The 11,685-nt window shown below is 49.2% G+C and overlaps 1 protein-coding gene across 2 annotated transcripts; it reads left to right on the forward strand.

The window, feature by feature from the left end:
* The first annotated feature begins 493 nt into the window (after positions 1–493).
* On the forward strand, positions 494–11,351 carry Abhd4 (abhydrolase domain containing 4, N-acyl phospholipase B). 2 transcript variants are annotated; one of them, XM_055615520.1, is made up of 7 exons: positions 494–575; positions 3,447–3,535; positions 4,360–4,732; positions 4,890–5,044; positions 6,733–6,844; positions 9,166–9,352; positions 9,967–11,351. In XM_055615520.1, exons 1-7 carry the CDS (start codon positions 514–516, stop codon positions 10,054–10,056), a joined length of 1,068 nt encoding a protein of 355 aa, XP_055471495.1. In that variant the 5' UTR covers positions 494–513; the 3' UTR covers positions 10,057–11,351. The 2 variants fall into 2 exon arrangements, with proteins under 2 accessions (XP_055471495.1, XP_055471503.1); XM_055615528.1 differs by lacking the exon at positions 494–575 and adding an exon at positions 593–685.
* The last annotated feature ends 334 nt before the right edge of the window (positions 11,352–11,685 follow it).

Consider the following 11,685-nt stretch of genomic DNA (forward strand, 5'->3'; position numbering starts at 1 on the left):
CTCTGGAAGTCTTGGGTTACAATATCCAAGGCCCTTTTGTAGGAAGCAACCTATATGACTCCACGGACATCTAAATCATTTAAATAGAAGGATTACCAAAGGCGGTTGAAGCATCCGGGACCTGAGCTATAGAGAGAAGCTGGGGAGTTTGAAAGAGGCGAAGAACTTCCTTCACTCTTTAATTGAGGGAGAGGTGGAGGTGGAGCTGGTGAAATTCGAGTGAAGGACTCGGAGTCTTAAACCATCTGTCTCCTTCACTGTCCCCCAAAGGTGTGTGATCCGGAGTAGGATCTTACTTTTGCGGGACCCTAGTGTTCAACCAGGCAGAAGGGAAGCACGAGCTAACAGAAGGGAGCAACCCACTGGTTTCAGCCCAGGAGAGGTGGCTGTTCCGCCCGCTGCCGGCGCGCGCACTTGGACCCGCGGCTAGCGGCCAGGCCCCGCCTCCGGCTCCGCCCCCTTTGTTATCCGATACTTCTCTGGGTCAGCTGGTTCTGGCGTCAAGTGGAGGGGATGGGCTGGCTCAGCTCGACCCGGCAGGGCTTGTTTACTATGGCTGATGATCTGGAGCAGCAGTGAGTTTCCTCCTGTCCGTTTCTCTCTCTGTCTCTATCTATCCGGGCCAGGATCCGGGGACTGTCTGTGGTTGCGGACAGCTTCAGACTTCCCCGCCTTTCCTTTTCAGGTTGGCTTCCAGGGAGGGATGGGGTGCGCTGAGGAGCCCCGGGAGCGCTGAGGGATGAGAAGGCTGCGGAGCTGGGGGAGCGTTGAGGGATGAGCTTGCGTTCTGCCTGGGGTCTCTGACTTCCCACCCAGTCTTCGCGGCCGCCCCCTGGTAGCCCAGTTAGATCGGTGGGAAGGCGAGAGGGATACGCTTGCTGTTCCCGCCCCCAAACAAGCTTGAGAGACGCGGATGTGGGGGCAGCAGCCGGGTGCTTGTTAAAACTTGCCCCGGGACTAAAGTCGTGGGTGTGAAAGGCCCTGAAGGAGAAGGCATGGATTGGAGAGGGAAATCTTCACTGCGCTGGAATTAGCGTGGAACTGGCTTGCAAGTTCCTTTAGCGCTTGCAATCCTAGTTGGTACTGTTCGTAACGGTAAACACATGCTTACTGCCGTGGTTTCAGAAGTAGATTTGTTACACTGGGAGGTGGGGTTACTGCTCATCCAGGGCATCAAGTTTGAGATGCCACCTGTGGGCGGTGTGATGGCTGTCTAACAGGATCAGGAAAAAGTTGCTTGGAGAATGACTCAGCTCCAAGGGTTTCACGGGAACAGGGCCTTCCCTTGACCTAATATTTGTCCTTTTGGATCTGCAGAATACATAGCCTGCAGGACGAAATAACTTTGTAACAATAGTAAATAATAGCTTAGGAGACTTGAAAGAAGTGCCTAAGAGACTGTTGCTTTTTTAAGAGGAAATTTATGATGCCCCAGTGACTTGAGAAAGCAGCATTAGAGCCAGAAAACAGCGCAGGTCATTCAGCTCCGATTTACAAATAAAGCAGCAGATGCTGAAGCCCATAGGCATTCGGAGACTTGCGCGATCCCAGGTCTCCACAACAGGTTCTCTCCCATCGCAGAACTGCTTCTGCTCACCCCACGAGAATGAGAGGCACCATCCAGGCCAGGCGAAGTTCGTGGTTAAGAGGCTGCTTGCCTCGCTTCCCACCTCAGCTCCTACCTCCCTGACAGTACTGACGCACAGTTTGACAGGCACTGTTGCCTGTTCTCTTCCTGGATTGTTTTTGGAGGAGAAAGGCAAAGCTGTGCACCTGTCTCCCTGTTCCCACACCTCCACCCCTTCCTGACCAAAGCCATTGATGTATCATTCCCACAGCAACACTAGGTTTTGTTTGTTTGTTTGTTTGTTTGTTTGTTTGTTTTTTGTTTTTAACCTCAAACTATTCATTGAGAATAGCTACTTACAAAATAATATATTCAGGTAATGGTTCAGCCAGGGGGAAATAATGTTGGTTGATTTGAAGCTTATCTATATGCTTTAGATGTGAACTCACAAAGTTTTTAGAAACTTCTGAGCCAGATACAGTTACCTTCCCCTTTTAAGGGTGAAGAAACTAACAAAGGAAACTAATGTGCCACAGTCACATAACTGGTAAGTGGCCATGCTGGGACTAGAACTTTAGCCTCTGGCTTTGGATGACACTTGCTTCAGAAAACAGATACAAATGAGATGTGGGTGTCTACAAGAGTCTTCAGATATGGCCAAGCCTGACAGAGCCAAGGCTGGAAGGCTGCAGGGGAGGCGTCTCCTTGTCCAACCTGCTGTGTGACCGCTCTGTGCACCGATTGCCCACCTGTGAAGCAGAGGCTGGACTAGGTGGTTTTCAAGAAAACATCCAACTCTAAAAGCTGTGCTTCCCATGATGCTCAGGGTGCCCATTGTATGTGCAATAAGTAGTTGGGATGGTTCCTCCACAGGATGCCACTGTCCCCTCAGGCTCCTACCCACAAACCCTTGCTGCAGCTGCTAGAAACCATCCCATCACATTTGCCTAGGCATAGCTCACAAAAAGAGAAATAACACACAAGGTAGGAAAGGTAGAACAAAAAACTATAACTCACTGAACAACTAATTTTGCAGCAGACACCTGTCAAGGTTTCTTACATGTCTGGCTGTCAACACCAGTCTCTTCATCTGTGCTAGGTCTGTAATTCAGATTCAGGAGTTCTGTCTACCCCAGAACTAGTCCTTGTGACTTCTCTTCAATGGCTTAGTCACTGGGTGTGTGGGAGAAAGCAAGATAAGTTATCAGTTTTACTCTAGGACATGGGCAAGCTTTCCCTTCATTTTGCAACGTGGAAAATGGGCCAAAGGCAATGTGTGTGGTGGACAACAGTAAGAGATGAATCCAGATAACCAACCCCTAATCCCTGCCTGCCACAGCTCCAAGTTCAGAGCTGGTGGATCTCCCAGTCAGGCACTAACAGCAACCCCAAACTTCCAGAAGCATGCAAGAAGCAGATGGCATGGGAATTTGCCTGTCCTACCCTAAAAGAACAGCTAGATCTGGGGGGAGAGGAGGCGGCAAGGAATAATAGCAACATTAGTTAGAGGCACTCCCTCTCCCTTTGTAATCTACTTGAACATAAATTATGATAACCAGTAACAAAGAGGAGCCCTAAAGCTCCAGGAAGATAGTGCATGTGAAAAAGTCAAGTCTCGCGGGCATGGTGTCTGATATCTCTGAAGGGGCCGTTGTTGCTAAAGCCATCTGCCAGGGAAAGGGTAACAGTATAGCAAACTGCTCACTGCGGATGCTGAGGACCACGATGGACTGCTCAGGCATTGAGGATGCTAAGGGACATGAAGGACAGGCTCCCTGAGGCTGGGAAACACCCTGTACCTGATAACTCTTGGAGCTATCAGCCTGAGAACAGTGCTGCCTTTTCAGCATTGCCAATAAGTGCCTCTGTCTTGTTGTAGGCCTCAGGGCTGGCTGAGTAGCTGGCTTCCCACTTGGCGCCCCACTTCCATGTCTCAGCTGAAGAATGTGGAAGCCAGGATCCTCCAGTGTAAGTAGAAGGGACAGTTTGCTCCTCCTGTTTAAAAGGTCTGGAAAGGATACAAGATCTTCCCCAACCTGGGTCTGCTAAGCCTACTGAGCCCTCCTCAGGAGCCAGAGGAAATAAACTGAGTGGTTTGAGGGGAGACAGACAACACAGCGTTCCACTACAATGGTCCCTCAACTCCCTAGCCCTGTGGTAGCTCCTTCCACATCCGACAGCTTCACCCTAAACCCTATGCATTTGAGTGTACATTAATGCACACCCAGATTTCACCCTTTTCCTCTTTTCTCCATCGCTTCCTCATTTTTTCTTTTTCTGAACACATAGCTAAGCACTTTTTAATTTACTACCTTCCTATATGAGTGTCACCAATCTTATGTTTTCTAATGTCGCTATTTCCTGCCTTCTACTCAGGTTTAGCCTACCAACTGTCTGGTTAGCACAGTTATTTGGAGTTCACACAGACCAGGCGGTTAGAAGCCAAAGCAGGAACCTGGGGGCAGGAACTGAAGCGGAGACCATGAATAAATGTGACTTCACTGGCTTGCTTTCCATGACTCCCTCAGTTTGTTGGGTTTTTTTTTTTTCTTTTTACTTTATTTTTTTATTTATTTATTTTTGTTTTTGATTTGGTTTTTGTTTTGTTTTGTTTTTGAGACAGGGGTTTTCTGTGTGGCCCTGGCTGTCCTGGAACTCACTATGGAGACCTGGCTGGTTTCCTAAGGTGATCCCTTTAGGAAGAGAGAAAACTGAAGAGTGTAGTCCAGGCAAAATGCCTGTGTTCTCCGGAAGCATTCTTGTTGGTTCATCTGGAATTTTTCCCTTCCCAGGTCTCCAGAACAAGTTCCTGGCCCGTTATGTATCCCTCCCAAACCAGAACAAGATCTGGACAGTGACTGTGAGCCCAGAGCAAAAGGACCGCACCCCTCTGGTGATGGTACATGGCTTTGGGGGTGGTGTGGGCCTCTGGATCCTCAACATGGATTCCCTGAGTGCCCGCCGCACACTCCATACCTTTGATCTGCTTGGTTTTGGGCGAAGCTCGAGGCCAACATTCCCAAGGGACCCAGAAGGAGCTGAAGATGAGTTCGTGACCTCAATAGAGACATGGCGGGAGACCATGGGCATCCCCACCATGATCCTGCTGGGGCACAGTCTGGGAGGATTCCTGGCCACTTCCTACTCCATCAAGTACCCTGAAAGGTAAGGGGAAGCGGTCCCTCTCCCTCATGACTTCACGCCTTCCTGGCATGGTCCAGTATTCATTACCAGCAATACTCTCCTTTCCCAGCAACTTCAGAGCTATGGTACCTCCAAGCAAATGCAGTGTATCCTCTGTTTATTTTCTGTGTCAATGTAGAGTTAAGCACCTTATTCTGGTGGACCCATGGGGCTTTCCCCTACGACCGACTGACCCCAGTGAGATCCGAGCTCCTCCAACCTGGGTCAAGGCTGTGGCATCTGTCCTTGGGCGTTCCAATCCACTGGCTGTTCTTCGAGTGGCAGGGCCTTGGGGTGAGTCGCCTCCAGATGAGAAAGTCTGTCTTGAAACAAGGCCATCCCATTCGCCACCGCCCACCTTGGTGAACATGGCTTCCTGACATCCTCACTTGTTCACAAAAAGTAGACCTGGCCCTGGGCATTGATACTGAACACTAATAACCAGGACCACGTCTCTGTAGCGGAAGTTTCAGGTGATTGGTATATTCTCCCTTCATCTGCAGCAGCAGATAGAACGGAACCCAGAGGAAAGAAGGGGCTCTGATAGGCCGCTTGTGAGCTGCATGAGTGAGTTTGCTTGACAGCCTGTTGGTGCAAGTAGCCACCACTGGATCCAATTCTGTGGCTCCCCAGCATAAGCAATGAGCGCTTGGAACCTGCGCTTCTGGATTTCTTAGCACTGAGTAGCTGTCAGAGATCCTGACAGGACACACTCTAGCATAGTGTCAGAGGCTCTGCACACCCACCTCACACTGTGCACACACTTCCCTTTGGGGAGCTCTTAACAAACTGGTGACGGAAGAAGCAGATTTCGTTCTATTGAAAACATTGGTGACCCCTTTTTGTACAGATAGCTTCTGTTTATAGAGAACTGTTCAATAGTCACTTGTTACAATGGCTGAAACCGAATGGCTCCTAACACAGAGTGGAAAATGAGCACTGATGTAGAAGGTAGCACCAGGAGTTCTGGAAGAAAGGGTGCAAGCGCGAGACCCTGGTGCCAAAAGGGAGTAGGTGGACAGAGGGCTGACCTCACAGTCCAGGGGACTCCAACAGACTCCCTGGCATCCTTCCTGCTCTGATCATTCTCCCCTTCCCTGGCCTTGGATCTGGCCAGGTCCATGAGGGCATCAGCTACTGTGTTGGGTGGATTGTGCTAGAGGGAGGGCAGGGCCTGTGGCTGTATTCACTGAACCTCCCCGGATACCTCTTAGGGACAAAAGCACTGCCAGGACAGAGGAGTGGCCACTAGGCCCCGACCTCACAGTTAGTCTGCATGCCTGCCGCCTGTGAAAGCCCGGGCCAGCAGTGCTGTCAAGGTCACCTTTCCACGGATTCTGTTACAGCCTGAAAGTGTGAGAGCGCTTGAGAAATGGTACAGTTTCATCTGCTACCTTCAGGCGAGTTAAAAGGCCATAAGGCTCTGGGAGATTAGGGTTCAGGGGCTTGTAGAACTCAGACTAAACAAAAGTCCTCTCAAGCACAGACCCTCGCAGAACTTGTGAACCCATAGGAAAAGTCTTGGGACTTAGTGAAATGAAAATTACCAGGTTCTTTGGGGGTGGTGGACTGTCACTAAACTCATTGGTGACCAAAGTATCAGAGTCTGACCTTTGAAGTCATCTGTTGCTTCCCAACAGGCTTTTGCACTCTCCTTGCCACTGTCTTGTTAGATGCATAAAGGAAATAATTTCTTAGATAAATTTGGTTAAGATTGTTTAAACATAGCAAGCAGTTTATCCTCTCCCACACTGCCTGCTCCATGGGTGGTGGTGTTTTGTTTGTTTTGGGTTTTGTGGTTTGGGTTGTTACTGTTCTCTTTGTTCTTTGGTAGGGGCTTAAAATACGTTCTCACTGGATCCCTGGACTGACCTTGAACTTGAAGTAATCCTCCTGCCTCTACCTCCTGAGTGCTGGAATTACAAGCTTGTGCTGCCATACCCAGTGTCATGTTGTTCTTTTGTTTTTCTATTCTCTCCCAGGGCCTGGGCTGGTGCAGAGATTCCGTCCAGACTTCAAGCGCAAGTTTGCAGACTTCTTTGAGGACGATACCATCTCAGAATATATCTACCACTGTAATGCACAGAATCCCAGGTGAGAGAGGCTCCCAGCAGCAGCCCTGTGGGGCTGGCTGAAGAGTACCTGAGGCTGCTATTCTCCACGAAGCCCTGACTCAGGGGAAGGCAGGCATCGGCAGGCTGATCGTTTCCAGAGAGCTCCCGAGGGGTGGTCACTAAAGGTGTAGAAGATAATAGATTTAATTAAACATGTTGTTCTCTAGAGGAAGACCTCATAGCTTCCCTGGTGATCAGAAGCTGAGATGGTGAGGAACAGTGTTAGAAACATCTAAAAGATATTTTTTAACTGAAAAACTGATTTAAAAAAACATTTTTTCTTGTTGGTTTTTGGTTTGATTTTATAGGCAAATGGGTTTTGGCTTGTTTTTAAGGAACATAGAGAAAGAGAGGTCTTTGCCCTCTTTCTTTCCAAATTTGGAAACATTCACTTTCCAAATTTCCTCATTTTCAGTCTAATATGTCATGTAACATTGATGCAGAGAGACTCCTTGCATGTGTCCCTTGCTAATACACACACATGTGTTATATCTGTAGAATATATTTCTGGAACACATTCAAAGAAAGAATATGCATTTATTTCAGTTATATATACTTTGAAATAGCTTAGAATTGGCATAAAAATCCTTTACCTCTTTTAGAGGTATAGAAATGTCCTCAGAACTGTGAGAAGTACTTATCTCTGGCTGCTTCCAAGCAAGCCCCGCAAACTTGCTGATCTGCAGTTTTGGCAGCATCAACAGCCAGGACAGAGCCAGGAAAGTAATCTTCCCTGTGAGAGGCTAATACCAGCAGGGCACATTGGTAGCAGTGCCCTGTGGAGACCTCACCCTGACCCTACAGGAGTCACAAACAGTACGCACCTCTTTCCAAGCCTGTCCAAGTCACTGTCTGCCCAAGGCTGTGAGTAAGGCAGGGTTAGGCCTTCCAGCAATACTCTGAGCATTAGTCTCAATGCAGCATGGCAGCCAGCATTGCATGTGAGTATAGCTAACTGCAGGGTGGTCCCGGTTAAACTGTGTGCCATAGAAATCCCCAGCAGTCAAAGTAAGCACCCCCAGATTTTTGTTCTCTAGCTTCTCTCAGCTCCTATGGGCTCATTATCAGTCCTGAAGACCCAACCAGCAGAATTTTACCCTTCCCTTCATCCAAGATCTAGTTCTGTGCAATGGCTTCCCAGTCTTAGCCATAGACTAATCTTGCTACTTGTTCATGTTGCAAATGAAGCAAACATGCCATCGGGTGGCCAGCTCTCATCTTCTCCCTCCAGACATCAGTTTTAAACACTAAGCTTTTTTACTGTAGCCGATAAATTTTCAGGAATTCCCATCAGTCCTTTGGAAAACAAGGTCTGGAGAAGAGGAAAATGTTTGAGTGGTACCACCTCCACTCCACCTAGACTTAGGAGCTCTGTATATATCTCCATTCTTTTTATCTTGACCTAAGGAAGTGTACATAGTTCCCTCCAGTTTGTATATGGAAAAATTGAACTGTATTCTGGTTATAAACTTGCTAAGAAGACAAGGTTTAAATTCCTGTGGAACAGAATCCAGAGTCTATGGTGCAGTATCTCATAGAGATGTTCTCTGCTTCTGCTGGCATAGACAGAATTCATGGCTGGGTGCAGAGGAAATCAGGAATTTAACTACATCAAACAGGCAGAGCCCAGGAGAGAACACTGTCCTCAACCACCCCTACCTCCCACAAAAGCTGCAAGCTAGTCAGAAAGCTGGCTCCTGTCCCAGCCTCACACAAACTTGATAGGGGGATTGAATTTGCATTTGTGGTGTCCTCCCCTAGCAGAAGCTGCTGAGCCTCAGTCTCAAAAGCCCGACACATTTTCATCCCAGAATGTCTGCTAAGGACCTCACACTCGAGGGCTCATCTCTAGTGAATTCTCCCTCCATCTCATCAGCTAAGCCCCTTTACCCATGTTCTGTAGCTCTCGCCCCTTTTCAGAATCCTTGGGAAATGTTGAGTCAAAGCACAAGTATCTAATTATTTACTTAGCCACCGCCTTCCAAAGATGTAAGCAACAATGCAAGCTCCAGGAGGGCAGACACTACATCTGTCCTGTTCCTGTGCCCCGCCACGCAGCCCAAGTGTAAATATATGCTGCCTAAGTACTCACTGTGTTCTTGGACAGCTCCCTATGTCATGGGGAGGCTCTCACAAGCATGCCTGGGGGCATGTCACTACCCCCTAATCTTGTCAATATTTAATGAGCCAGTGCTGGCTGTGAGGAGAAAATAAAGACACCAAGATCCAGCTCGGCCTCTGAAAGGCAGCAAGTTGACATCTTGTTGATCTGCCCATGGCCTCACTGTTTTGTTCTGTCAGTGGAGAAACAGCATTCAAAGCAATGATGGAGTCCTTCGGCTGGGCCCGGCGCCCCATGTTGGAACGAATTCACTTAATTCGAAAAGATGTGCCCATCACCATGATCTATGGGGCCAACACCTGGATAGACACCAGCACAGGGAAAAAGGTGAAGATGCAGAGGCCGGATTCCTATGTCCGAGACATGGTAGGTTGGTTTGCTGGGGAGTGGGAGTTGCAGTGGACAGTGGGTGGAAAACTCTTGGGTAACCAAGGATGATCAAAATCAGGACAAAAAAAAAAAAAATATATATATATATATATATATATATATACACACATATATATACAGACGAGATAGAGCAGTGGCTTTGAGAGGTTCCACTCTCTGCTAGATAGTTGGGGATTTACTTTTTATGTGCAACCCAGTTCAGCTAAAAGGCAAGTTCCTGACCAGCAGCTAGGAGAGTGCTTCTATTCCAGATCTCCAGCCTGCCCTCCCCGAAGCAAAGCTGTGGGGAGCAGGCTGAGTAGCAGTGGCTTCCTACCACGCTTCTGTCTCCTGCACCTTTCCTGAGTCACTGTGGTCCTGTTTCCTGCATAAAATAAGAGATCAAACAGAAAAGACACAGTGGGTGGCCCCCTAAAACAAAATGGGCTCTTGGCATTTACTGGTTCCCAGAGGAATGTGTGACATCCCGAGAAAGGGTAGAGTCGTGCCCCTGAGAATGGCTGAGGGCAACAGGCAAGCAGGTGGGGGAGGAGGGATGGTGGGGCCACCAAGCAGAAGTGAGCTGAGCCACCGCTGTCATCTGCCCACAGGAGATCGAGGGTGCATCCCACCACGTCTATGCTGACCAGCCACACATCTTCAATGCTGTGGTGGAAGAGATCTGTAACTCCGTGGACTGAGCTGCTCTGAGAGGGAGAAAGCCAGAGTTGCTGTCATCTGTCTCTCTGTCTTAGTCAGAACCTCTGTCCTTTCCTCACCAACTAACATGTGCCAGCCAGGCAGTCTCGGGCTGTCCCCTAGGTAGGACCACAGTGAAAAAGAGCACTTCTCATCCCATGCTGAGGGCAAGGGGCAGAATCCACCAGAGGCCTTGAACTCCCTACTCTGGGGAAGAGCATAAAGGGTTGCCTAGTGCCACCCATTTTCTTCACACCAAGTGTTACCAGGTAGTGATTGTGAGGAGATCGTGCAAGCCATGCCATCTCCCTGCATGGCCTTCCCCTCCTGGGTAGAGGAGGGCTCCCAGCAGCCTTTCTAGTTTGGGAATGTGTCTAAGAGTAGGTTCCGTACAGGAACATCTTTCTTCTCCATCACTCCATGCCTCCATCCAAACTCAGTCCCTGCCTTCCCACCAGGAACAGCTCTCTTCACCTGCACAACCCCTGCCCGACCTTGGAGGTCATATCCCACGCTCTTATTGGCAGGTGAGGAAAGAGACCGAATCGCTGTGTGTGAAGACTTCCGCCAGCACTTGAGGCTGTAGCCCAAGTCTACTGCCTTCCAGCGTGTGGCGCAAGCCTTGTGCACAGACACCACTGCTGTGAGCTGCTTTAAAACTAACCTTGCTCCATATTCTAATCTGTTATGCAGGTACACTATTATCTTGTCCTGTGTCTCAATCCTGGTTGCCTAAATTGGGACCTTTCCCTTGTTCCTCCCACTGTGAGGCTCTAAGCCTCATCTGTGCCTTGGGCCCTAAAGCCCCATGTGTGGTATAGAGCAAAGGTGGCTGCTGGTAAAGAAGGGGAAAGACCCTTCTACCCTGGGGTCATGCCTGGGTTCACAAAGTCCACAAGGAGCTGCAGCTTTTCCTACCTGGCCCCAGAGCTAAGAACCCCTTCCCATGGCTCCCTGAGGAGCTTTAAGCCAGCAGTTCTGTCCTTATCAGCCACAAAACACTTAATCACTGCCTGACACCCTATGCCTCTCATCTATCATCATGGTCTCCGACTCAATCTGCTTCAAAGTTACCCATCAGCCCTCTCCAGTGGATCTCATTCCAGGTCCTGCTCTAAGATCTGGGTACTAGGCTGGGCCTGACCCCAGAAGCCGGGCAGTTCCTGCCTGCTCCTTCATTTTATAAAGCCAACCCTTTCACCAGAATAGTATTAACTCCTGGTGCTTTGTACTACTGGTCCAGCTGCCTCAGGCTCCTTTTCTATATTAATAAAGGAGAGTAAAAACTGTTGGTGAAGATGATGCTTGCTATTGATCTAGCAAGAGCACCAAGGGGCACTGCCTCGCAGAGACCATAAGGTCCCCACCAAGACAGTGGAGCCAAAAAGGTCACCCCTACGTGCCGCTCCCTCTCCCACACAGTTTACCCCAAGTCCAGGGAAGCACAGACCATCTCAGGCAGCCTCAGACAGACGGAAGAGGAGTCCTCCCAGAGCACAGGCGGTGACACCTCCTCGGCAGGAGAATGCGGCAGAGCTGGATGCTCTGCTCTGCCCCGTCAGCATCTGTCAGCAGAGGTCTAGGCCATTACAACCCTCTCCCCCAACTCCTATTCATTCTCCACGTCTCAG

The sequence above is a fragment of the Psammomys obesus genome, unplaced genomic scaffold, assembly GCF_907164565.1.
Source record: "Psammomys obesus unplaced genomic scaffold, mPsaObe1.curated_primary_1811, whole genome shotgun sequence".
NCBI classification, from domain to species: domain Eukaryota; kingdom Metazoa; phylum Chordata; class Mammalia; order Rodentia; family Muridae; genus Psammomys; species Psammomys obesus.